Source organism: Pseudonaja textilis, chromosome 3 (assembly GCF_049901715.1).
Source record: "Pseudonaja textilis isolate UNSWEBS1 chromosome 3, rPseTex1.2, whole genome shotgun sequence".
In the NCBI taxonomy this organism is placed as follows: domain Eukaryota; kingdom Metazoa; phylum Chordata; class Lepidosauria; order Squamata; family Elapidae; genus Pseudonaja; species Pseudonaja textilis.
Genome location: NC_141992.1, coordinates 5435 through 31235, shown reverse-complemented (window position 1 = coordinate 31235; position 25801 = coordinate 5435). Strand labels below are relative to the sequence as shown.

The following is a 25801-nucleotide window of genomic DNA, read 5'->3' as shown; positions in this document are numbered from 1 at the left end:
GCGGGGCCGAGCGGAAGCGGAAGGGGCGGGACCTGCGGAGGAGGGAGATTTGGGCCCTCCGGCGTTAGGCGGGTGCTCCTGCCCCTCCGCCCCGCCCCCATAGCAGAGCCGCCGGGTGTCGTTCCTCCTGCTCCTGCCCCCCCTCCCCCTTCCCGCCGAGAGGCTCGTTTCCCGCGGTGCCTTGTCCGGCGCGCGCCCATCGCCCTTTTCCCGGCTCAACGTAGCGCGCGCAGGTCCAGGGAGGGCCGCCTGCGAAGCCCCATCCAGGTTTTCCTTCATGTTCCCCGTCGCCCGGTTTGCCTCGCTGGCTGAGGACACTCGGCCGTCACGGTCTACCCGAGGCGCCCGAAAGGAAGGCCTTTTCCTCTGCCCCTTGGGTGCAGCTTATCTCTAATCAAGAGACCCGTTTCGGGGGTTTCTTCTCTAGTCGCCGGCAGGTCCCAGCTAAAAGCAGTTCGGAGCCTGCCAGGGGCCCCTTTGTTCCTACGTTGAGCTCAAGCAGCGTTTATGACCCTGGATAGAAGTGCCTTGTTTTCAAGGAATAGGGGTAACGCTATAGGGAACCTGCGGAAAGGTTGGAATAGGCCCGAAAAAGAGCGGGCTGGACCCCGGATGGCTGGGCACAGGAGCTCAATAGCAGAAACTGCGAGAGTAACAATGAAAAGGGCATAAAAGCCTCCACCACCACCACCCCAAAAAATCAAAAGTGGCAGAAAGTAGCAGCCTGGCGCCTTCATTCCCCGCATCCAAAACTATGAAGCGGGAAAGGAAGGCTGGACAGCCCCCCCAGGCCTGCCACCCCCAGGCAGGGTGGAGGAAGCGGGAAGGGGAAATGTGTGCCGGTAGTTAACTGACCAGTTGCTAGACAATGAAAGTCAACAGAGATTAAAGTTGGGGCTAATCACTAGCCTGTCCCACCCCCTTTATACACCCGATGTGCCCTGCCCCAATTATCTGCCACAACCAATTAGCCCAGCACGCCCCAATCGGCAGGCACAAGCACAGTTAGTCTTCTCGAGAGGAACTCGCTCCCAGCTGTCAGTCCGTGTTCAACTCCTACCCTCAGAATGACGCTATAGAGCCCTGCACACCAGAACAACTGGACATAAGGACAGTTTTTCCCCGAAGGCCATCACTCTGCTAAACAACTAATTCCCACAACACTGTCAACTTATTTACTAAGATTGTATTACTATTATTCCTTTCATCCTTCCTAGTACCTATCTCTTCCCACTTATGACGGTATAACCTTGTTGCTTATCTTTACAATTTATATTGTTTTATTTGTTTCCTAGTATGCTTTGATTGCTTATTAGTAACCTATGGCAATCACTAAGTGTTGCATCATGATTCTTGATGAATATAATTTATATTTTCTTTATGTACACTGAGAGCATATGCACAAGACAAATTCCTTGTGTGTCCAATCACATTTGGCCAACAAAGAATTCTACTCTATTCTACAAAAAAAAAAAGAATGACTTAGGGAGAAAGTGACCATGGCATATTCAACATAATTCAGGCACAAGTAATTCAACAAAATCAAACTAGTGCCTTAGACTTAAGAGAGCTGACTTCTAACAAAGTAATAGAGTTTAGAAAGGATTCCATGAATGAAAATCCTAAGGGGGGGAAAAAAACGGAAGATGCCTGGGGAACACTGCAAGATCAGATTATAAAAGCCCAGATTTAACACAGTACCACGGAGAGAGAAAGGAGACCCCATATGAAAACAGCAGTTGCATAAAGAAATGTTTTATAAACTGGGAGACAAAAAGGATAAGTATAAAAAAAAAAGGAAAGTGGGGCACAACTAAAACCAGCAATTAGCCTGAATCAGAAAGGATGGGGTCAGGAATGCTAAGGCTCAGAATGACCTTGCAAAACTTGCCAGGAATAACAACAGAATAACAGAATTGGAGATCGTCTAGTCCATGGGTGTCAAACTCCCAGCATCACGTTGCCGTCATGTGAGGTTTCATGACGTTTTCCCCATTCGTGGAGCTAGGGTGGGCGTGGCCTGCACGTGACGCATCCGGCTCACAGGCCGCCAGCTTGACACCCCTGGTCTAGTCCAACTCCAGGAGGAGGCCCTATGTCCAATTGTCCAATCTCTTCTCAAAAACTTCAAAAAAAATAGTGAGTGTTGGAGCACCACAATTTCTGGAGGCAAGCCGTTTCACTGATAAATTGATCTCACTGTCAGGAAATTTCTCCTTATTTCTCAGTCATGTAGGGGATGGTTTCAAGTTATTATCAAAATAGAAGCATAAAGAGGTAACTAAATTTGACCCAATAAGGTAATAAATAAACACAATATAGTAAGTTGTGATTTGCCATAATGTAGACTAGCAAATAGCTTGTATATTATATTTTTTTCTCACTTGCCTAGAGTTAGTATTTTAAAGTATAGCCACACTATTATGGCCACACTAGTAATCTTTTAACATTAACTTGTAGGTCATCTAGTCCAACGCCCCCCACCCAAGCAGGAGACCCTCCAAACCATTTCTGACAAATGGCAGTCCAATCTTCTTGAAAGCCTCCAGGGATGAAGCTCCCACAACTTCTGAAGGCAATTTCTATACCATGGGTTGATTGTTCTCTGTCAGAAAGTTTCTTCTTATTTCTGGGTTGAATCTCTCCTTGATCAGTTTCCATCCATTAGTCCTTGTCTGGCCTTCAGGTGCTTTAGAAAATAGATAATCAGAGTTGGAAGGAACCTTGTAGGTCATCTAGTAGTCCAACACCACCACCCCCTGTATAAGCAGGAGACCCTACACCATTTCTGACAAATGGCAGTCCAATCTCTTCTTGAAAGTCTCAATTGATGGCACTCCCACAACTTCTGAGGGCAAACTCTTCCATGATTGTTCTCACTTTCAGAAAGTTTCTCCTTGTTTCTAGGTTGAATCTCTCCTTGTTCAGTTTCCATCCATTATTCCTTGTCTGGCCTACAGGCGCTTTGGAGAATAGCTTGACACCCCCACCCACCCCCCGTGGCAGCCCCTCCAAAATTGGAAGACTGCTATCATGTCTCCCCTGGTCCTTCTCTTCACTAGACTAGCCATGCCCAGTTTTATTTATTTAATTATTTATTTGTCAATTGTTTACAACATTGTTAAGTCGGCCAATCGGTCCCAAGAAAAGACGCGAGGCAGTGACTGGTCGAGCTGGCTTGGCTGCTTCTTCCAGGCGAGGCTTCGAGCGGATCATCTCCTGGTGCTTCGGTTGGTGAGTATTCCTGGTTTCTTTTTTGATGGGGTTGTCTGTTTTGTTTTTCGGGGTTTCTCCCCCCACCACCTCTTGGTTGGTGTTTTGGTGTTCCCCCTCTGCTCCTGGTTCTCTATTTCTGTGTGATTGCGTGTCGGTTGTATTTCCCGCGGTGGTTCTCGATCTTAGCTGATCGATGTGTTGTTTCCATGCTCGCCCATCGTTTGTTAGTAACCGATACGAGCGGGGACCCGTTACCTGGGTTATCGTTGCCGGTATCCACAGTGGGTCCCCTGTGAAGTTCTTTGCGTATACCGCGTCTCCTGGTGCGAACGTTCGGTGCTTGCTGGAGGAGCCGGAGGGTTTTTCTGGGCTGTATGTGGGGTGCAGCCGGTCAAGTGGTGATCGTAGCTTTCTCCCCATAAGCAGCTCTGCCGGGCTCTTGTTCGTTGTCGTGTTCGGGGTTATGTGTTGTATGAATAGCATCCTGTTGATTTTGTCCTGTATTTCCCCGGTTTCGATTTTTTGAATTGTCTTTTTCGTAAATTGGACCATTCGTTCCGCCCTCCCATTCACCGCTGGATGAGCCGGCGCTGTCAGTGCGTGCCATATCCCCCGTTCCGCTAGGAATCTTTCGAAGGGTAGCACAGTGAACTGGGGCCCGTTGTCAGATACAATTACATCTGGGAGGCCATGGGTTGAGAATAGCTTGTTGAGTTCCTTGATGACGGCTTCGGTGGTGGTTGTTCTCATGTTGCTTACCTCCAGCCAGTTGGAGTAAGCGTCTACCATCACCAGGAACGTGTGTCCTTTGGTGGGTCCAGCGAAATCTATATGAATTCTGGACCATGGCCCTCTGGGGGTTTCCCATTCCAGGATTGGGGCGGCGGGAGGGCTCGGCCTGGATTCTTGGCATTGCTTGCATGATGCCACCCAGGCTTCGATCTCCTTGTCCATCCCTGGCCACCAGGCGTGACTTCTGGCCAGGGCTTTTGTTCTGACGATGCCTGGGTGCCCTTCGTGCAGCATGTCCAAAACTCTTTTCTGTAGTTTTTCTGGGATTATGACCCTGTCTACCCACAGTACGCAGCCTTTTTGTGTAAAGAGTTCTGTTTGGCGGCTCCGGAAAGTTCTGAACTGTTCATCATCGTCCTTTTCCGGCCACCCTTTCTCCACCCAGTTTAAGACCCGTGCCAGACGTTTGTCTTTATTGGTTTCCTGGGCAATGTCTGACGCGGTTAGGGGGAGATTGGGTAAGGTCTCTATGCTCAGGGTGGACATGGCGGGTGCTGGGTCAGCGTCCAGATCGGGTAACGGGGTATGGCTCAATGCATCTGCGTGTGAGATTGACTTACCGGGGCAAAGTTCTAGCTGGTAATTGTAGGTGGCGAGGAATTCGGACCACCTTGTCATTCTCGGAGATAGGATGTTCGGGGTGGCTCTGTCCCCTGCCAGGATCCCGAGCAGCGGTTTGTGGTCTGTGATGATGGAGAAGGTCCTGCCATAAAGGTACCCGTGGAACTTCTTTACGGCCGTGACGATTGCCAGGGCCTCCTTGTCCAGCTGGCTGTAATTTCTTTCCGGTTTTGAGAGGGTTCTTGAAAAGAATGCGATGGGTGCTTCCTTTCCGTCGGCGAGTGTGTGGCTGAGGATGGCCCCGACGCCGAAAGGTGATGCATCGCATGTCACTGTTAGTGGTAGTGTCTCGCTGTATTGGATGAGAACAGCGTCCGATGTGAGTAGGTCTTTTGTTCGGTTGAATGCGTTTTCCTCTCGCCTTCCCCAGCTCCAGGTGGCTGTCTTGTCGAGCAGCCTATGCAACGGTTCTGCCGCGGTTGCCTTTTGGGGCAGGAAGACATTATAGAAGTTAATCAATCCCAGAAACGCCTTCAATTCGGTTTTATTTCTTGGTCTAGGGGCTTCCTTGATGACCCTGATTTTTTTTTCTGTTGGGTGGATCCCGTGCTGGTCTAGGAGGTACCCTAGGAACTCGACTCTTTCTGTGCGCAGCTGGCATTTCTCTTTCTTGACTTTTAGCCCTGCGTCTTTGAACCTTTGAAGCACCTCCCTCAGGTGGCTTTCCAGTTGTTTTTGGTCAGCCGCTGACACCAACACGTCGTCAAAATAGGGCACTACCCCCTTGATGCCTTGGAGTAGCCTCTCCATTAAACTTTGGAAGACCCCCGGGGCTACGCTGACTCCGAACTGGAGCCTCTTGCAGCAGAAAGCCCCGTGGTGGGTGACTATGATTTGTGCCTCTGCGGTTTCCTTGTCGACCGGCAGTTGCTGATAAGCTTGTGCCAGGTCGAGTTTGGCGAAAATCTTGCCTCCCCCCAGTGAGTGCAGAAGGTGCTGTACCACTGGGACGGGGTAAGCGCTTTGTTGCAGCGCGTGGTTGAGGGTGGCCTTATAGTCACCACAAATTCTCACTGACCCGTCTGGTTTTACCGGGGTGACTATAGGGGTCTCCCACCTGGCATGGTCCGTTGGCTCGAGTACTCCTTGTTCAACGAGCTTATTTAGTTGCTCATCGATCTTGGGCCTGAGTGCAAAGGGTACTCGCCGGGGTTTGAGGCGGATTGGGGTAATGCTAGGATCTAGGTTGAAGGTTATTGGGGCCCCTCGGTACTTGCCTAGGCTGCTGTCAAAAACCTCCTGGAAGTCCTTTGCGAGCTGCTCCTCCCAGTCTGTCTCGGTGACGTGGTTGGTGCACGTCACCTCATTCCCAGTGGCGCAAACCATTGTAGTCCCAAGAGGCTAGGGCGGTCCTTCTCCATGATGGTTAAGGGAAGTATCTCGGTGCATCCCTTGAATGTAATTTTTAAATGTCCGATTCCTACCACAGGGATGCGGTTCCCCTGGTAGTCCTTGAGGATGAGTTTCTGGCTTTCAAGTTCGCGCCGATGGATGGTTGGCACCAAGTGCTTGATTTCCCACCATGCGACCATGGAGAGGTAGGATCTGGAACCCACCTCCATTTTGCATGGTCGGTCTTCAATGCCCACCTCCACATGGACCTTCCGGCCATCCCAGTTTGAAGAATGGCCGATGACGACCGTCTGGTGGGTTTCTTCTCGTTGTTGGGCCTCGTTGAAACGCCTCTTTCTTCCCTCCCGGCTCCATCGGCTCTCGGTGTTTCAGTCTCTGTTCCTCGGGGGGGTGCCGTCTCGTCTCTGCGGGCTGCTGTCTCGACACCGGGGGCTGTGGTTCCGTTTGAACCAGCACACTTTGGCGATGTGGCCCCGTTTGTCGCAGTGCCGGCATATTGCGTCAAGGAACCAGCATTCCGACCGTGGATGATCGCCGCCGCACCCGGCACACTGGAATCTCGACTTACGACTTCGCCGCTCTCATCGGTCTCGTTCCGTCTGGAGCTGGTGGATGTCTTCCTCTTTGTCCTCGGAGTCGGTGAGGGAGTCGAGACCGCCATGATGTGTGGAGGTGGTTGCTCGGCGGTTGGTCTCGGTCTGCCTCTCGGGGGTCGAGGTCGTCTCGGCTGTTGCGGGGCGATCCGTGGTGCTCGTTTGTCGCATGCGGGCCGCCGATTTCCTGGTTGCCTCTGCTGCAGTTGCCTCGGCGAGGGTGTTGGTAAGGGATATGTCGCCCCTCGCCATGAGCTGGCTTTGCAGGACGGGGTCTTTGAGGCCGAGGATGACACGGTCTCACAGGGCTTCGTCCAGGTCGGTGAACCCGCACAGGCCCCCGAGGTCCCGTAGATCAGCCATGAAGTCTCTGATGCTCTCACCCTCCTTCTGATCCCGCCGGTAGAAGTCGTGCCAGTGGATGAGGGTTGGCACAGCGGGTGCGTAGTGGCTTCGCAGCAAAGGCTCGAGGTCGGCCCAGTCCATCGCCTTTACATCAAGCGGTTTGGCGAGGGCCTTCGCCATCTTGAATACTGCGAGCTCGCAGTGGGTCAGGAACACGGCCCTTTTCTTCTGCCCATTTGCGTCTTTCAAGTTGCTGCTTTCTAAGAACATGAGGAATCTATCGATGTAGGATTCCCAGTCCTCGGCAGCTTGGTTGAAGGGTGCGGGTGGCGTGGTGCTGCTGACCATGTTGCCGGTTGCTTTTCCATGTGCCACGTGCAATGTGGGTCTTGCTTCAGGATCCCATCCTCGTTGCCAGTGTTAGGTCGGCCCATCGGTCCCAAGAAAAGACGCGAGGCAGTGACTGGTTTAAAGCTCTTTTTATTTAAGTTGGATCTGCTGCTGGCTTGGAGCGCAGCAGCTTATATTGAACTGGTGCCAGGCGCCGCGGCCAATGACAGCCGTTCAAATCACCCGTGATCGGCTCGGCCAATCGCAGTTGCTTCGTAACGGCCAATCAGTGCCGCGCACTCGACCAATCCAAGTGCTGTGCGTTTAGCCAATCAGAAGTGCAGGTTTACAAGAAGGCAAATATATATACAGAACAAACATAATAGGTATAAGTAAAAACATAGTTATGAATACATTGATACATATAAGAAAAATAAAAAATAAACGATAGGACAGGGATGGTAGGCACGTTGGTGCGCTTATGCACGACCCCTACAGACCTCTTAGGAAAGGGGTGAGGTCAATAGTCGACAGTCTGAGGTTAAAGTTTTTGGGGTTTGGGGAAGCAACCACAGAGTCAGGTAGAGCAGCAGTCGCCAACTGGTGGGCCATGGGCCATTGGTGGGCCTTGAGAAAATTTTGGTGGGCCACAGAGAAATCTTACCCCCCGAGCCCCCCCACCAAAGCAATTAATTCAGGCTGTGCAGAAACACAAGGCTGCGCTGCCCACATGGCCCGCAGGAACCCTCCCCGCCCACTCACTCCTTACCTGGTAAACTTGTCTGCTAAATTTATATCTTTCCTTTTTCCGACCATCATCTGTTCTGCTGTGCCAGGAGATTTAGATTAGCTAGGAAGCAAGAAATGGTTGGATTTCTTGCTTTCTAGCTAGTCTTTAGATCTTCGGCTCTGCTTCCCTTAGGACTGAAGGTTTGCTTGCAAGCAAATTCATTGCAGATTCACAGCAAGCAAATCTGAGAGACTGAGCTAGCCGATGGCAGATAGATAGATCACTGAATGAGTCTGAGCAACTCAATCTGCCTGCTTTGCCTGATTTTGGGTAAAAGTTGCTCTTATAAAAAATTCAATATTTATATAAATATTTATAATATTTTCATACAAGTCATGCCCAGCCAGTCACATGACCACCAAGCCATACCCACAAATTAGGCCATGCCCACAGAACCAGTTACTGATTCCTGGGATCTAAAATTATGAGTTTGGTGGTCCCTGAGGTCCAAAAGGTTGGCGACCCCTGAGGTAGAGTATTCCAGACATTGACCACTCTGTTGCTGAAGACGTATTTCCTGCAATGAAGTTTGGTGCGATTAACCTTGGGTTTGTATCTATTGTTTGCTCTTGTGTTGTTATGGTTGAAGCTGAAGTATTCATTGACAGGTAGGACATTGCAATGTATGATTTTATACACTATGCTTAGACTGGACCGAAGGCAGCATAGTTCTAGGTTGTCTAGGTTTAGAGTTTCAAGTCTGGTAGCATAAGGTATTCTGTAATGAGCAGAGGAGTAGAGAACTCTTCTTGGGAATATTTGTGGACTTTCTCAACTGTGTTAATATCAGATACGTAATGTGGGTTCCAGACTGATGAACTGTATTCGAGTATTGGTCTAGCAAATGTTTTGTATGCTCTAGTTAGTAGTGTGATATTACCAGAGAAAAAGCTACGTAGGATTAGATTAACAACTCTTTATGCCTTTTTGGCTATGTAGTTACAGTGGGCTCTAGCACATAGATCATTAGAGATGAGTACTCCAAGATCCTTGACAGAGTTTGGATCCTCAACAAGGTCTTGACTATTCAGCCTGTATTTTATTTTCTGATATTTTGCCAATATGTAGGACAGAGCATTTATTTGTTGAGACTTGAAGTTGTCATTTGTTTGTCCATTCTGATACATAGTCAAGGTCTTTTTGGAAGGTAGTAGTATTGTCTGTGGTGTTGAATTGCTTTACATCATCAGCGAAGAGAACACAGTTGCTCTTGATATGATCACAGAGGTCATTTATGTAGAGTATGAAAAGAGTTGGTCCTAGAACACTGCATAGGGGGACACCACTGTTGACAGGTACAGAATTTGATAGGACACTCCCAATTTTGACCATTTGTTGTCTGACAGGAATGCTCCTATCCAGTTATGCAGGTGTCCCAGCTTCAGCAGCTTTAATGGCTGCCTCTCCCCTGTGGGAAAAAAGGGTTTCTCCTGAATCGACAGGATGTGCCCTCCTCTGTCACTGTCTCTACGGGATGGTTTAGGTCCATTGGGACCGTCCTGCAATGGAGATATCAGCAGCCATCTTAGAACTTAAAGATCGCATGCTGTACCGCTGCGACGCAAGCTCCACCCTCTAGACTGATGAGCTGTATTCAAGTATTAGTCTTGTGGTGGTTTCTCATGGAAAAGATGAGACACAAGTGAGTGTTCTCGGGATGAGAGCCCAGAGCAAATTCCAGTGCTCCCTTTTATTGAGATTTTAGCATAGCAAGTATAGTCACATTGTGGATTACAATAATTAGATATAGTACAGACTTGTTTACAGTTGTCTGAGCTGCTTGATTGTTTCTAGTGTTTGTTTTTAATTTCCTTGCACTATCTCAGTGACCTTTAAGCAAGCATGTATGCATAAGGTCTTAGACTAATCATTACCCAATACCCAAGTCAAAGTTTATTCCCACAAGTCTAGCAAATGTTTTGTATGCTCTAGTTATTAGTGTAATATTACCAGAGAAAAAGCTACATAAGATTAGGTTAACAACTCTTAACATCTTTTTGGCTATGTAGTTACAGTCGGCTCTAGGACCCCCACATGCTCCTGGATTAAGAACTTTTTGACAAACAGACCACAGTCTGTTGGACTTGGCCCCCCAGCTTTCTTCCACTATTACACTCAGTACTGGTTCCCCCCAGGGTTGTGTCTTGAGCCCCCTGCTATATGCCTTGTACACCTTTGACTGCTCACCAAGCCACGCAACAAACACCATCATAAAGTTTGCGGACAACACGACCATGATTGGTCTCATCTCCAGAGAGGATGAGACTGCATATAGGTCAGAAGTAGAGAACCTGTCTATCTGGTGTTCACAAAACAATCTGTCACTGAATGTCCATAAAATCAAAGAACTGATTATGTACTTCAGGAAACATGGACAGGACCACACCCCACTCATCATCAACGGAGAACGAGTGGAAACTGTCCCAACGATCAGATTCCTTGGCATCCATTTTTCAGCTGATATCTCCTGGTCCCCTAACACCAAGGCCATAGTGAAGAAGGCTCAGCAGCAGCTGCATTTCCTGCAGGTTCTCAGGAAGAACAATCTGGATAAGAAGCTGTTGCTGGCTTTCTATAAAACCTCTGTGGAGAGCACTCTGACATACTGTCTGGGTGTGTGGTATGCAGGCTCCACAGTTGAGGACAGGAAAACTGTACAGAGGGTGATAAACACAGCTCAAAAGATCATTGGTTGCCCTCTGCCCTCCCTGGAAGACTTAGCCAGGTCCCGCTGCCAAAGCAGAATCAAGGCCATTATAGAAGACCCCTAAAAAACATCCTGGCAATTATCTTTTTGACCTGCTGCCGTCTGGATGGCGTTTTAGGTCAATAAAATCCCACACCACTAGACTAACAAATAGTTTCTTTCCCTGGGCCATCCAAACCACAAATAAACACAAAGTCACTACCTCATTAAGATGTGAAATCTCAATACCCCATTCAGATGTATAATAACATATTACAGTACAATCCATCTCTTGTGTATTATACTCGGCTAAGCATTACAGTCAGTGTTGGATGTATATTTTGTGTATATTCGTAGATATTGTACTCTCAAATTGCAAATGGAGATATGGGTACTCGATCTTTCTTATCTTCATTTTTAAGTGCTTTGGTTTTATTGTATTGCAAACAGTTGCTGGGCTGCATCCACAGTTTCGATGTACTTGCACAATGACATAAAAGTTATAATTCTAATTCTAGCAGTTAGGTCATTTGAGATGAGTACTCCAAGATCCTTGACAGAGTTTGGATCATCAACAAGGTCTTGGCTATTCAGCCTGTATTTTATTTTCTGATTTTTTTCTGCCAGTATGTAAGACAGAGCATTTATTTGTTGAGATTTGAAGTTGCCATTTGCTTGACCATTCTGATACGTAGTCGAAGTCTTTTTGAAGGGTAGCAGTATTGTCTGTGGTGTTGAATAGCTTTACATCATCAGCGAAGAGAAGATAGGAGGCCGGGTGTTCCACAGAGCAGGGGCAGCAGCAGAGGAGACTCTCTCTGCAGATCTCCCGACAAAGTTCTTTGAACCCACAGGGTCCACAACACACTTTCCTTATTTGACCTGAGGGGATAGGTTGATGAGATAGAGATAAGATTCCAGGTCATTTGGTTCCATGAAATTAAGGTTTTTAGAGGTAATAACTGACACCTTGAATGGCAACCTGGAAGCGCACTGACACCCAATGCTGCTTGCATCGCAGAGGTTATATATGCAGCTCGCCACTCTGAGGATGCCTAAAACGGCTCCTCCTGCTGCATCCTACACCGGCTGCAGGTTCTGGATGCTCTTCAAGGGCAGCAACATTGCAGTAGCCTATGGAGGAGAGGACCAGGGCATGAGTGATGGAAAGGAGAGCCTCTCAATCCAGGAAGGGGAATAACTGACCCACAACATCAAGTTAGGCAAAGGGCCTTCTAGCCACAACTGCCCTCCCCCTCCTCAAGCAGGAGTTGTGACTCCCCCAGGAAGTCCCCCATTTTACACACCGGATCCGTCTAGAACCAGAGAAGGTGAATCTTCAGAAACAGAAGATTCCACCTTAACAGGAGGCCTGTCCCACATCCAGCCCCCATAGCCTCCAAGCACATCTCTGGATTCGCCAGAGACGTCTTCTGCATCCTGATGATACATCGTCCCAGTGTGATGGATGATCTCACCCAGAGGTTTCATGAAGATGTTCAAAAGGGGTGGAGAGACCAGTGAGCCCTGCAGTACCTCTCGTTCCCCACCAGTTGAGACCAGCCTCAAAGGAAGAACAGGAACCAGCACAAAACTGTGGCGCCTACCCCCAGCTCCCAAAGCCCCCACCCCACCTGCAAACTCCTCCCTTCCTTGCTCCTGAAATCACTATTTCCAGAGTCAAAACAGCACCTGCATTCTCCTGGTTTCTCCTGGTCACCTGGTCAGCTTTTGCCATCTACAATCAGCAATAGACCCATCGCCTCCATTGACCTTTTCTTGCGACTGACACATTTGTGAAGGAATTGGTCTTCCTAAATTTTGCCTCTCTTGCCAACCTTTGCTCATTTTCTACCTTCGCCTTCCTGGCCTCATCCAGACTTTTCTGGAGAGGTCGCTGTTTGTATGGGACACCACCACCACCACCACCCCATTTTCTATAAGCATCTTTTCTTAGTCACGCTTTCCTTCTTGTGAGCTGCTTGTCCAACCACATCAGCTTCTTTAGATGATTTCCTTCTTCACTGACATCACCTGATGGGATGCCATCCGTGATTCCCATTTCGGAAAGTCCCAACTGCTGCAAAACCTTCGCTCTTAAGGTTTCCTTCCCAGAATACCTTATTTACCCTTTCTCTTGGTTTAGTCAAATTTGCCTTCCTACAATCCCCAGTTTCAGTTTTGTTTTTTAAAAAATCAGGTGATCTAAGAATACGTTGTACACATGAGAAAGGGAGGCAAAGGAACACAAAGGAGTTGTGTTGTGGGGGGCGGGGGGTAGGTGGGGAGGAGAAAGGCGGGGTGGTGGGGGTGCTGATGGGGCTGGTGTGTCTTCCTCCCTTCCTCCCTCCCTCCCTGCTGCTTGTTCTGGACTTCCCTCTTTTAGCCCAGAAAGAAAACTTGTGATTGCACACAGACCTCTTGCGCAATTCTGGGCATTTCTGGCTTACCAAAGAGAACAGGGCAGGGATGTATGGGGAGAGTGAATGAAAACGGGGTGCTGCCACTGAGTTGGTGTCGCCCCCCCCCCCGACGCTGGCATTTGGATGGGAGAATCTGAAGGGTCCAGGCTCACCTTTTGCCCTCCTCCAGACAGCAGGCAGACAAGGAACAGGGAAGGGGCCAGCCAGGGGGCTCTTTGGGCTTTCCCCCTCCTGGAGCTGGAAGGGGGCAGGCCGAAAATGAGTCTTCCTGGAATGTGCGGTGGAGGAAACTGAGCTGGGGGGAGCTTACAGCACGCCAGGGGAACAGCAGGCAGTCCTGGCACAGCCACCCACAGCAGAAGCAGCCGCCTCCATGGAGCTCCCAGAGGTATGGGCAAGTGGGAAGGAAGGGGGATGGCAACGGTGGGGGTCACCTGCCAGGACCCCACACTTTCTGGAGAAGAAGAGAGGGTAGAATGGGGGGGGGGGTTTCTGGCCCAGCTTCCAACCACTTTTGATGCCAACCCCCCCTCCCCCATCCCCCCCTCTGTTCTTTGGACGGGAAAGTTCTCAGCACTCTGGACAGCTGGGAAGAAAAGCCACTCCTCCGACTGCCACTTTGTCACCGTGGAGGAAAAGGAAGGCCAACAATGCCCCCCGCCCCCCGCCAGCCTCAGGGTCTTGGGGGTGGGCAAGTAAGAGCTGCTTCTGATCCAGCTCTGATCCTGACCCTTTTCCGTTCTCTGGGACTTCATTTGAAAAGTTCATGGCTGTTGCCATGTTGCAGCTGCCAGAACAAGCCTACGGATTCCTGCTTTTCTGTACCTGGGGTGTGTGTGGGGGGGGGGGAAACCGTCAGCAGCCATGGTTTCCTCAGGAAGGTTTAGGAGAAGCTTCAAAAGGTGAATATCGCTTATCGTTTTCCTGGTGGCCTCTGGCCCGTTTGTCAGGTGAAGCCCAAAGCACTTGTGTTTTTCCCCAAACACCCGGACTTCATCAAAGCTCTTGGCATCATTGCTAAGTCCACAGATTTAATTCACCACGCTGAATGACAGTGTCATACTTGCAGAAATTCGATCTCTTCCTTATAGAAGACCCCCCCTGCGTTCTTTGCCTCCTTCCTCCAGGCTGCTCTCATTACAAAGCCTGTGTGTTGCCAAACAACTGCATTTTGTGGTAACGGAGGGCGAAGGACACTTCTTTAATTTGCTTTTTTCAGACTTCCTTGGCCAAAAGCTGCGTAGGCACAGATGGCTTGGATAGGAGGCAGAGCGGCTGACAGGGCCTTCCTTTCCATTATGGAGACCTACCTTTTGTAAGCGTCTTTCTTCTAGTCTGAGTAAAACGAAGTGGGGCATTGATCAGAGGGATAATGTAATAACTCCCCAGTTGCTTAAAGACATGCCACAATAGATGAGAGCACAGCTGGGCAAGGAGTGGAGGAGGAGGGCCAATTCCTATCACAAATGGTTGAGAGATCTGCATGTGGACAGATGGCCCTGAACGGGTCCAGGATCCGAATGACTGCAAGGAACCACAGTGGCTCCTGGCATTGGAGTAGAGGTCCTTCCAGATCGTTGAGTCACTCCTGAGGCTTAAACTCATTTATGGCAGCTTTGTGCCACTTGGAGGAATGTGTGCAACACCTGACAAAAGTGCTCAGATTTGCTCTTGTTTAGAGACCAAGCATCAGATAATAACCATTAGAGATGCCCGGGGAATAGAGTTGCACTTTTATCTGGGAGCAATGTGATCCTGTTGGACCTGAGGGAATGGACCTGAGGAAGTGTCAGAGCAGCCTCTTGCTTGTTAGACTCCTGTCCCTCCTGGTTAGTGGAAGTTTGTAGGAGGGAAGCAACTGAGCTGGAAGGCGGGATTAAATGTGTCATCAGTTTGGAATCATTGTGTGGCCACAAGAGACCCAGGTCCAGCCTCCCCCGCCCCTGAAATTCTGTTGTCCGTATCTTGAGCCAGTTTAGCTTTGTCCATTGGTTGACTAGATTATTTTGTATAAATAGCAGTAATAAACTCTTCTATGCTTTGAACTCAACAAATGCTCTCAGTTACCTGCTTCCAGGATGGTGACTTCTGCATGGGTGCAGGCAATGATTAATGTAGTAATGTGATTAATACAACACATCAGGAGGAGTTGCTGGTGGCAGCCATCATTAGACCCTCACTCTGGAGGACAACTTTAGTCCAATTTTGTCCCAAGAGTGGTTGCACGACAGCTCCAGTGTCAATTCGCAAAGCATCCCTGAATGTCAAGTTGTCATGGGCAAGGGGGATGGGTGTGCGAACTTCACTGCTGCATCAAGGAGCTGGTATCTCAGCCAAAACAAGGCACATTCCATCTGATATGCCAAGGTCGTCTCCACAGGAACCCACAGTGGCCAGAGGGCGGGACTTTTACAATCCCAAAATTGCTTTGTTAGGGAATGTGACTGATGACACATATTGAGGGGAGGGGGAAACAGGGTCAGAAGTAAAGCGTGAATTAACTGAGGTCAGAGTTGGCTCCACCAACTCGCTCTCCTTGACCTCTCAGCGGTTTTTGATACCATCAAGCATTTGGGGCTGGCTGCAGTCTTTGGGATTGGGCAATGCAGTGTGGCACTGGTTTGATTCTTCTCTTCGTGGCTGGTTCCAGTTGGTGCTGACAGGGGGTGAGAGATCCAGCTCAAACTGCTGCTCTGTGTAGCACCAGGGGGCTCAGTGCGCTCTCTGCGGTCTTTGGTCACGAAACCCACTGGCTGAGATCATGTGACACCAGGGGTTGAGATAGGCTGCTCAGCGCTGTGTCTCTATCCTTGCTGACCCAAGTGATGCTGTAGCTGCCCTTTCATGGTGCTTGGAGGCCATGGGCCTCTCTGGGGGAAAACAGCCTTCGACTGAACCCTGGTACAACAGCTGTGAATATGTGGAGTCTTGGGATCCAGAGATAGGATAGGATAGGATAGGATAGGATAGATGTCAGATCCATGTATCTGTCATTTCTTCAGTGGAAGAAGAAAAGGGGGGTGGGGGAGAGACTGATAAAGAAATCCTTTCTTGATGTAACCTGAATATATTTAATCTTATATCAAATTTGTATAACCCAAGCATGATACAATGGAGAGGAAAAAGCCAGATGGCTGGAACCTGTCACCTCTTAGAGGCACAGCCAGGAGATGAGAAGATCATACAAATTCCACAGTGAGTTGTGTCCTAGGAATCTCTGGAAAAGTTTGTTCTAAAAAGGGGGTGGGGGGGAATTAGGTATGCCCTGAGAAACTGTGAAAAATATTGTTTCTACAGAAGGGGTGGAGGGGGGAATTAACATACTGGCTTTTGTTTCACCAAATACACATCAAGATAAGGGGAGGGGTTTCTGAACTCCCTTATCTATCCCTGTATGCCTGAGGGACCTCAGATGCTGCTTTGAATTCCTACATGAATTGTCTCATCTCAATAAAGGATTCCTTTTGATACATTTGGTGTTCAGAAGTTCATTCTGGTTAATTGAATGGGAAAATAGAATAGAATAGAATAGAATAGAATAGAATAGAATAGAATAGAATAGAATAGAATAGAATAGAATTCTTTATTGGCCAAATGTGATTGGACACACAAGGAATTTGTCTTGGTGCAAATGCTATCAGTGTACATAAAAGAAAAGATACATTCGCCAAGAGTCAAGAATCATAAGGTACATTACTTAGTGATAGTCATAGGATACAATAAGCAATCAAATCATACTAAGAAACAGTCAATAAAGATCATAAAGATACAAGCAATAAGTTTATAGTCATACAGTCATATGGGAGGAGATGGGTGAAAGGAAGGAAGATTAATAGTAATAGTAATGCAGATTTAGTAAATAGTTTGACAGTGTTGAGGGAATTATTTGTTTAGCAGAGTGATGGCATTCGGGGGAAAAACTGTTCTTGAGGGTAGGAGTTGAAACTGTTTTTGTCCAGGAAGTGAGGGGCCTGTAAATATTTATCATCCTTAATCCTGGATGTCTGCCCCAGACGGACCCATTACAAAATGTACTTAGAAACATAGAAAACTGGGCTGGACTCCCTCACCGATGGACCAAAATCTGCGATCATCCGTGGTTTCGGTTCGTGCTCTCCAATCGGAGGGCCCCTATCTACTCGATTTGGGGCTGGAGCCATCCCGTAGAGGTGGTGCGGAAGGGGGGAGACTACCAGCTGGGTGAGGGGAGCCGCATCTCTCCTCCTTGCCTTGGCAATATTTCCCTCCGAAGACAGCGGTAGCCGTGGCCAACATGGCCACCCTGAAGAGGTGAACTGATTGGGATAAGATCGTTCAGGAGCAGAAAAGAAAAGGACAGCACAGAAACCAGGAGAATTGAGTGCAATCTCTAAATAAAAGGTACCCCGGAATTAAATCAAAAAACATTTTTGAGTTAATTGAAGTGGGGTACAATGAAGTGAAGAAAGAAATTCTGACAGCTTAAAGTGGCTTTGAACCTTAAAAAGGAACAAGCTAGAAAGAGATTTATGCTTATATGGGTTAAACATATGGCTCTGACACTAAAAATGCATAATTAAAGCCATATCTGAATGTGTCAAGGGAAAAAAAAAGAGTAATTGATACTTGGACTTATTGGAACTTTTGAAATCTAAAAGCCCGAAATGGGTCGGGGGGGGGAGCGGGAGAAAAAAAAGTTGATTTTAGACATAACGGAGAATGCTATCTAGTGGCCAAAGGAAATGTTTGTTTCCCTTTACTCCTTTTTCCTTTTAAAAATCTGGTACCTTCAAGGACTTATTTGAAACAAATTAACGGATTAGGACACAATAAAATAGAGACCCTGGGAAATGAAAGTGGATTATTGAATACTAAGACAAAGAAAAAAGCAGGAAGAAACCATTTCGGGATTGTTTGGTAACTTTGGCGCAAATTTTAATTTATGGACACTGAACTATGAGATGAACTTGGAAAACCTAAAAGAGGAATTAATAAAAACTGATAGTTGGAAATAAATTTTACAGACTTTGGTCAAATTAAACTACTGGATAAAAGTGAAAAGTGGCAGATCTTATCTTGGAACTAAAACTGGAACTTAGAAATATGAAAGAAATGTTACAAGAAGAAGGCAAAGTGTTTTACCTGACTTTGCAACTTTTACAAATGGCGATCTTAGAGCACGAAGAACAAAGAGAAATGTCAGAAGAAGAGGAGCTGAGTAAAGAAGAGGCCATCTTTAATGAACATTTAAAACAACAAAAGTTAAGGCGAAGGGGGAAAAGAAGGGGAACTATGATGGACATAGATAAAAGAATGTCTCTGAATTTTTAACCATATCAGCGAGGCTTTTGTTTGCATTTAAGCAGGCAGGGTGGGCTAGATTATCGCATAGGCGGCATTTGATGTAAATTTGATGTAAATTTGATGTAAATAGGTGGATTTCGTGGCGAGGAAACCGTTTGTGCAACTTCGTGTTTTGCACCAATTGTCCCCTCTTTTGGATCACGAGGCCCAGTGCACAATCAATAACGCCCTGGTCATCTCGTGCCTGGATTATTGCAACACTGACTACATGGGCAACCCAGAGCTATTATTGGCCCAGAATGCAGCAGCAACCTGAGCAAACCCCATCGGCCAAGGGAGAAGGGAAAAGAACTTTTTCTCCCCCCACCCTCCCCCACCCCCATTTTTTGGAACCTCTTGCTCCTCCTGGCTCTGCAGTTGGCTTGGTGCCCTGATGGGGAAGCCGTAGGCTGGAGATGGTTGATGCAGTGATTGAGAAGCCATTTTCCCTACTCCGCCCTAAATTCATCTTTTACTCTGCATTTAATCTTTTGTAACCTTAATTGGCTAGTGGTTTCTATATTTTTATTTTGTATTATAAGTTGTCTAGACCCTAAACCTTTCTTTGATTTTCTTTTGCTACAGGAATTGGGGTAAATGTTATTTCTAGCTTTTCTTGCAATCTTTAATTTTCCTAACTCTGCAGATATTAGGGACTATCTGCTGGTATGCCTTCTTGGAAATTGCACCCATCTTCCACTTCCTGTTAATCTTTCTTTGAACTGTTGAGCAACTTGTAACTTCCTCTTGACTTGTAACTTAATTAAATGCTCCTTATGCATCCAGAACATGTCTCTAGCCTGAGTCGCATCTTTGTTCTCACCGGAAGGATGTTTGATTGATTGCACCTTTGTTGCTTTATGCTTGAGAAATTGACATCTCTCCCGATTGTTTTGTCCATGGGGTCTCATCCAGGACTTCTTTAAGCTTGCTGAAACTGGCTGCCCCGAAGCCCAGTGCATACTGGTGCTTCCATGTCCCTTTCTTGGTCACTTTCTCCTAGGCTCCCCTCTGCTTTTCCCACTCCAGGCAGCAGGAACAGAGCTAGGAGTCCCAGCCCACCCGCTCGCTCTTTCTTCATCCTTCTGGAGAGTGAAACTGGCCGCAGGACCACTGAGGGAGATGAGCTAGTTTTCCAGCAAGGGTCCCGAGAACTTAACTTTCCCATTTGGGTTAAGTCTCCCTGTGTTGGAAATGAATCCAAATGACAAAAAACTTGGATTGGTGAAAACACAGAGATTTTATTTCGTTAAGCTGTTTGCAAAGAGTGGTAGGATCCCAGCTGACCTCAACATGAAGTCTGAGCCAAGAACCACACTTAAGATTTCAATATATTACATTTTATAGTTCTTCTATCCTGACGCCCCCATGCCTCTCCTACATCGACCCAGTGACCGAGCACAGCTAATCCGAAATGTCCTACGGAGACCGCATCATCTCCTTCAGTACCTCCCAATGACCTCCCATCACATCTTATCTTACTTGGCATTCAGGAATGTCCCTTCAACAGGGCCTCTTTCTGAGGATAAAGAAATATCTATTCCTAACCCCACACTTGTTACATATTAATGTTACATACTTCTTCGTAGAACAACATAATGATTATATGCATCTCTAACATATTCACCTATGCAAAGTAAAAGTCTGGTAAACTTAAGCTGATGCTTTGAAAAACAAAATCTAACTTCAATTGATTAAAGAAAGGGCAATGGTTTATCTCTTCTCCTATTGTCCTCCTAATTGATCACTCTAGTCTTTTGTGATGTCAAATGTGTATGTGAATTGCCTTGACAGTTTGAGATAAGTACCAATTCCTGGAGGAGATAGGGGTGGCATTACTTGATACAGAAGGATGTAATTGATTGCAGGTACATGTTTAAATACATTTGAAAATATATTTACAGAAGGATTACATCAAGATAGCAAATGTCTATAGAGCAACTATCTTCTTAATGCTCTATTCTATTATTCTCTTCACCTACATTTTATTTTTGAATTTTCTTATTTTATAACAACTGTGAGTTTTGTAATCAGGTCCTGTAGCACCATAGCCCACTTATTTCCTGCCTCCTCTCTGTTCTGTCTTGAATGTTCTTGTGCTCAGATTCACAAATGTCAATACACAAGTGGGCTTCCTTTGCAGAGAACACCGTTCTTCTTCCTCCTCCTCGTCCTCCTCCTCTCTAGTCCATCTTGTTCCACTTCATTCCTTGCTTTCCACTGGTGGGTTTCATCTCAGTGGGTCCACAAAGGCCTACAAAGTCCCATTTGCCTGCTGCATAGCTTTGGTGAAAGAGGCTTTCTCATCACTCTTATCAGAAACAGAAGATATAAACTGGATTACCAGCCCTCGTCAAGCTGTCGCCATTTATCTAAGTTGGGGGGGGGGGTTATTTCCTAGGGAGAGAACAAAATAGATTGTTTCAATTGTAAACCCAATCAATCGGAATATTCACTCTGTACAATTACTTATTTATCTGGTTATTTCTTTGTTGATTCAATCTTGCTTAGGTATGGTAGGATTGTAGGGTAGGATCATTTGTCCAGAGTGGTGTAAGGTCTCCTGCTTGATCCAGGTGGGTATGGACTAGAAGCCTTCCAAGGTCCTGTAAGGTCCCAGAAGTTTCCCTGAGCCGCAGAGATGCCAAAGAGAGTGAGACTCGAGATGAGGCTTGCAAAAATAACAGCTTTTTTATTCCTTGGCCAAAACAAAAGGGTTGGGTGACAAAACTATGCCCAAAACATATAGACAAAATGCATGTAAGGATAGCCACACCGTGCGAGAGTGGCTCAGAGTATTATATACATTTTACGCTGATAAAAATAAAGTTTATCCAATCAGAGACAAAGGTTCATTATCCATGTCTTGCCCGTGCCCTCCCCTTCTTTATCCACAGAGCATTCTTTGTCCGTGCTCTGTCCATACTTTGTGATTTTACACAGTATCCCTTGTCCTTGTGTGTTCGTGCTCCTAGGCAGCCCCCCCACCCCCTTATCTATGGAGCAGGATGTTCCTGGGAATTGTCTCCAAGGATGTGTCTAGCTCTGAAGCAAATTGCAGAGGCGAGAAACCAGACAGAAAAGGATACAGTTCTCTTACTGAATGGATTCCTAACAAACGATTCCCATACTTAGCAAAATAGTACAAGCTTCTTTAACAGAAGCAAAGAGCAAAGATTAGATTGATTCATGTCAATGTGTCCTTTCAATCCCTTCCAGCTGTTTATTTTGTATAAATCTCTGGGTGTCGTCATCTCTCAGCATGGATTTAAGTACTTCTGATGTGCTGATATTACTCAGTTACAGACCTCTGTGCTTGCTGCCCAAAGTAAGGCAGGTGGTCGTGGGAATGTGTTAATTAAACAAATATTGGCCATCGCTCTGTGCTTCTGAGTTGCTTGAGGCATCCAAGGTCTGGCTTCTGTGGTCAGCCAGGTCTTCAAACCTAACATAAAGGCACAGGAGCCTGGGAAAGGGTCCTGAGTTGGAGGAAATAGAAGGAACACTAAAGGGACACTAAATGATACAATGCTTTTGTTTCTGTCCCAGTTGCTGCCATGGAACCACTCCGGAGGGCCTTCCAATAACACGCCTCCCTGCTCGGAGAGTGCAGACTTCCAGTACATCCTGTTCCCCGTGGTTTATACTTTGGTCTTCCTCCTCGGCCTGGTGGGGAATCTCTTTGTGCTGGGCTACTTCCTTTGGACCAAGTCGGCCACTGCCCCGGCCAATGTCTTCCTGGTGAACCTGGCCATCCTTGACTTGCTCTTTGTGCTCACCTTGCCCTTCCGCATCACTTACCACGCCCACCAGAACGACTGGACCTTTGGTGAAGCTCTCTGCAAAATCACCGGCTGCCTCTTCTTCGCCAACCTCTATGGCAGCTCCCTCTTCCTGGCCTGCATCTGCCTCGAGCGCTACGTAGCTGTGGTCCATCCACTGAAGCACCTCCAGTTCCGGCAGCTGCGCTACCGCCTGGTGGCTGCTCTGGGAGTATGGCTGGTCCTCATTGCGGCCATCCTGTTCCTGGCCCTCCGTGGGCCGCTGACCAGCCGTTTCACCAATGGCCGCACGGCCTGCCTTGAAAATTTCTCTTCCAGTTCCTGGAAGGGGCGCATCTCAGGCATCAGTATCTTCGCTGCCGTGGTTGGCTTCCTGCTGCCTCTTCTTTTGATTGGTGTCTGCTACCCACTGATTGCCTGGCGCCTCCTGGCTTCCCCTGGATTGCAGGCAAGCTCCCGCGCAGCAAAACGCAAAGCCCTGCGGACGGTGTTGGTGGTCCTTGGCGTTTTCCTGGTCTGCTTTGCACCTTATCACATTGTGCAGCTGGTTCACACACTGGGCCGGGTGGGTGTCCTGGGTGGCTGCACCCTCGTCCGCACCACCTACGTGGCTCGCCGCATCACTATGGCACTGACCAGCCTCAATGCCTGCCTGGACCCACTGGTTTATTACTTTGCTGCCGAGCGATTTGCCCGGCAATCCGGCTGGTGGAAGTGTGGCTGTTGTCAGCCAGGGAGCCCCCAACGGCCTCTGGGGCTCCCCAGGTGGATTGCTAGCAAGGCCTCTTCTTCTGGAGAAGCCACCAGTGCCGTCACAGAGCAGTGAGCAGTGAGAAAATCCATCCCTCAACTTGACAGCCTGCTCTGTTCACACTGTGTGAACAGAGGAACAGAGGCACATCACAGTTACACGGATGTGAAGTTAGCACTTGTACGAGGAACGGACTGGAAACGAATAAGCAAAGGAGACTCAAGATGGTGCTCATCTGCCTTTCCCCTGCTTCCAGGATGGGCCCCTCCAAACATGAGCTGCTACCACCCAAGGACACGATGGGGAGGGGGTGCTCTTTCCCACCCACCCGGCCCCTCCTTCATTGTGAGGGTCTCCTTGTGGGGTTGCTCTTCTGAGTCTGATGGAAATGATCAGGGTGGGGAATAGCTGTGGTTCAAATTATTTTTCTTATTCAAAACCATTTTAAACAGAGGAGGGCAGGGCAGGTATATGAGGCTTTTAATTTTGGAGTCTACCTTTCCACACTATCTGAATCGGATTGTGATCTGTCCATTCGTTTGGTAAGATTTCAATCTCTTTTAATTCATTTACTAGACTCTTGTTTGATGGGAGGAAAAATAAGGTCCTTGGGTAGCAGAATGACTGAAACCCCCACCCCCCGTTACTCTTTTTGGCTGCCTTCTAAGATAAATATTTCACACAGGTACTTTTGTGAGAAAATGTTTGTAAGGGCAAAGAAATCCGAAGTAATATCATGAGCTGCAATTTGCTAATTAACAGGAAAAAGCTACAATGTAATGTAGCTAGAATTTATGTGGTGACAATCAAATTTTTCAAACCAATAATGTAGCCTGCTGAGATACAGGCAAAAGCACTGAAAAAAGGGGTTGAGGGTTAAGGGTTGGGTTGGGTTTAAGGGTTAGAATTAGGGTCAGAATTAGGATTAGGGTGGGGATTATCGTTCAGGGCTAGGGGTTAGGGTTAGGGCCCCAGCTGCCGCCATCTTCTCTCCCCTGTTTCTTCGCAGTCTCCTTGTGAGAAAGGGGATCCCAAAGGAGCCTGAGCGAGAACAGCCAGAGAGAAGCCTGAGGGTCCCAGCATCAACTCTGTACTTTCCACAGGCCACCATGCTCCTGGCTGGGCCTTCCTGAGCTGGGAAGAGGCACCAGCCAGATCGAGGAGGCCCTCAACTGGCATGGTCGCCTTGTGAAAGACTGGCTCTGGCAAGGAGACCGATTCACCTCACGGAGACGGAGGCCGTGCCATTTGGTTCTCCTGCCTGCTTTTAGATAGACAACTCAAGGCGGGGAACAGACTACCTGCTCCTGCCTTCTCCTATTTTCCTCACAACAACAACCCTGTGAGGTAGGCTGGGCTGAGAAAGGCTTTCTGGATTTTAGACCAGCACCTTTAACCATTACCCCAAATAGCCTGGAGCACTTGGAATGGCCTGTCGTGCCTCAGTCTTAGGGCTGGAGTTTTGTCCTTTTGGACTGACCGCAGGAGAAGATCAGGAAATACACCTTCAAATAAACCCACCTGGACTTATAACCATTCATTTGACATCTTAACATTAGAAATGGTGGAAAATATGTGTAGCTCAAAAGTGGGGTTGTTTCTTTGCTGGTGCCCAAATACCCGCTGCCTTTTCTGCCGATGGAAGGGTCTTGGGAGGAAGGCTTCTCCTGGCCCAGAGTGGATTTGCTCCATTTCACAGGGGTGGGGTGGGGAACAGAGCCTGGCCTTGCCCCTAAGAGGCAACGCCATCATTTCCCAAGTGTTCTTCCTCTTCCTCCCCAAGGACTGGCAGGGGCTTTCCCTGCCTGTTCTTCGTTTCTTGTCAGACTTGATCGTTTGGCCTTCCTGTGCCTGCTACCTCGACACGCTGCTGCTGCTTTTGCTCGCTGCCAACATTCCTGCTGGCTCCTCCACGGGCATTGCCTCCCCATCGTGCCTTTCCAGTGCTGCTCACCCTCACCCTCACTTCTGGCGCTGTCCCTCCAGGGGGCTGAACGTCTGGTCTCCGCACTCTTTGTCCCTTAAGTAGACCTCCTGTCTTATGTTTTTCTTCCCTCTCTTGTCTTTGGTGCTGCCATTGTTTTTCCATGCTGCCAGCTTACCCACTGGATCTTGTCGGGGTCTGATCACAGTTGACCAGTTTGGGGTTTAAGGGTGTAAGAAATAAGTAAATTCAAAAATAAAATGGTATAGAAGATGCTTAAAGGTTTCACAAATGGGGTTGGACTAGATGACCTTGCAGGGTCCCTTCCAATTCTGTTAATCTGTTATCAAATGAAATATATCTCCCTGTATATACATGCTTTGTTTTACACTGTTGACATGCTCCATTAAGCCTTTTTATATTATTATGTTTGGGGGGGGCATTGTTATAATCTCTTTGGAAAAATGGTAGGATATGATGAGCTTTTAAGAACTGTATCTTCAGAAGTTAGAAAGAGGCCCTGATGAGGGGATGCTACATTCCTTAACGCTGGGGAAAAAATGCCACGTGGGCAGCCAAACTAAGAGGTACAGAGGGTGAGAACATAGCGGAAGGAGACAATTCACCCTGGAGACATCCTAGGATCAGCTGCAACACCTGAGGGCAAATCCAATGAGTTTGAAGTTGGGAGGGAATGAGTCTCAAGAAGGAGGGAACTTGGGTGATGAAACGAAACTGTATATAAAGAATGGTTTGAGGTTTTAAAGGTGTGGCTTTTGATTTTGAACCTGCTTGGTGAGGTTCTAAAGACCACCGGCACTTTGCAAACCATCTTGTTATTTCTTTTTAATAAATCCTCTTTGCTTTCAACGA

The 25801-nt window shown here is 47.6% G+C and overlaps 1 protein-coding gene across 2 annotated transcripts; it reads left to right on the top strand.

Moving 5' to 3' along the window:
* The first annotated feature begins 18 nt into the window (after nucleotides 1-18).
* LOC113450542 (lysophosphatidic acid receptor 6-like) lies at nucleotides 19-25801 on the top strand. Of its 2 annotated transcripts, none has more exons than XM_087928759.1 (2): nucleotides 19-3234; nucleotides 22021-25801. In XM_087928759.1, exons 1-2 carry the CDS (start codon nucleotides 3034-3036, stop codon nucleotides 23077-23079), a joined length of 1260 nt encoding a protein of 419 aa, XP_087784885.1. In that variant the 5' UTR covers nucleotides 19-3033; the 3' UTR covers nucleotides 23080-25801. The 2 variants fall into 2 exon arrangements, with proteins under 2 accessions (XP_087784885.1, XP_026577552.1); XM_026721767.2 differs by lacking the exon at nucleotides 19-3234 and adding an exon at nucleotides 13419-13537.

Bases quoted from the DNA above. Each gene is read 5' to 3' on its own strand.
- LOC113450542 (XM_087928759.1), top strand. From the start codon at position 3,034: ATGTCTCCCCTGGTCCTTCTCTTCACTAGACTAGCCATGCCCAGTTTT. The intron at 3,235-22,020 runs GTGAGTATTCCT...TTTCTGTCCCAG, and splicing joins ATCTCCTGGTGCTTCGGTTG to TTGCTGCCATGGAACCACTC.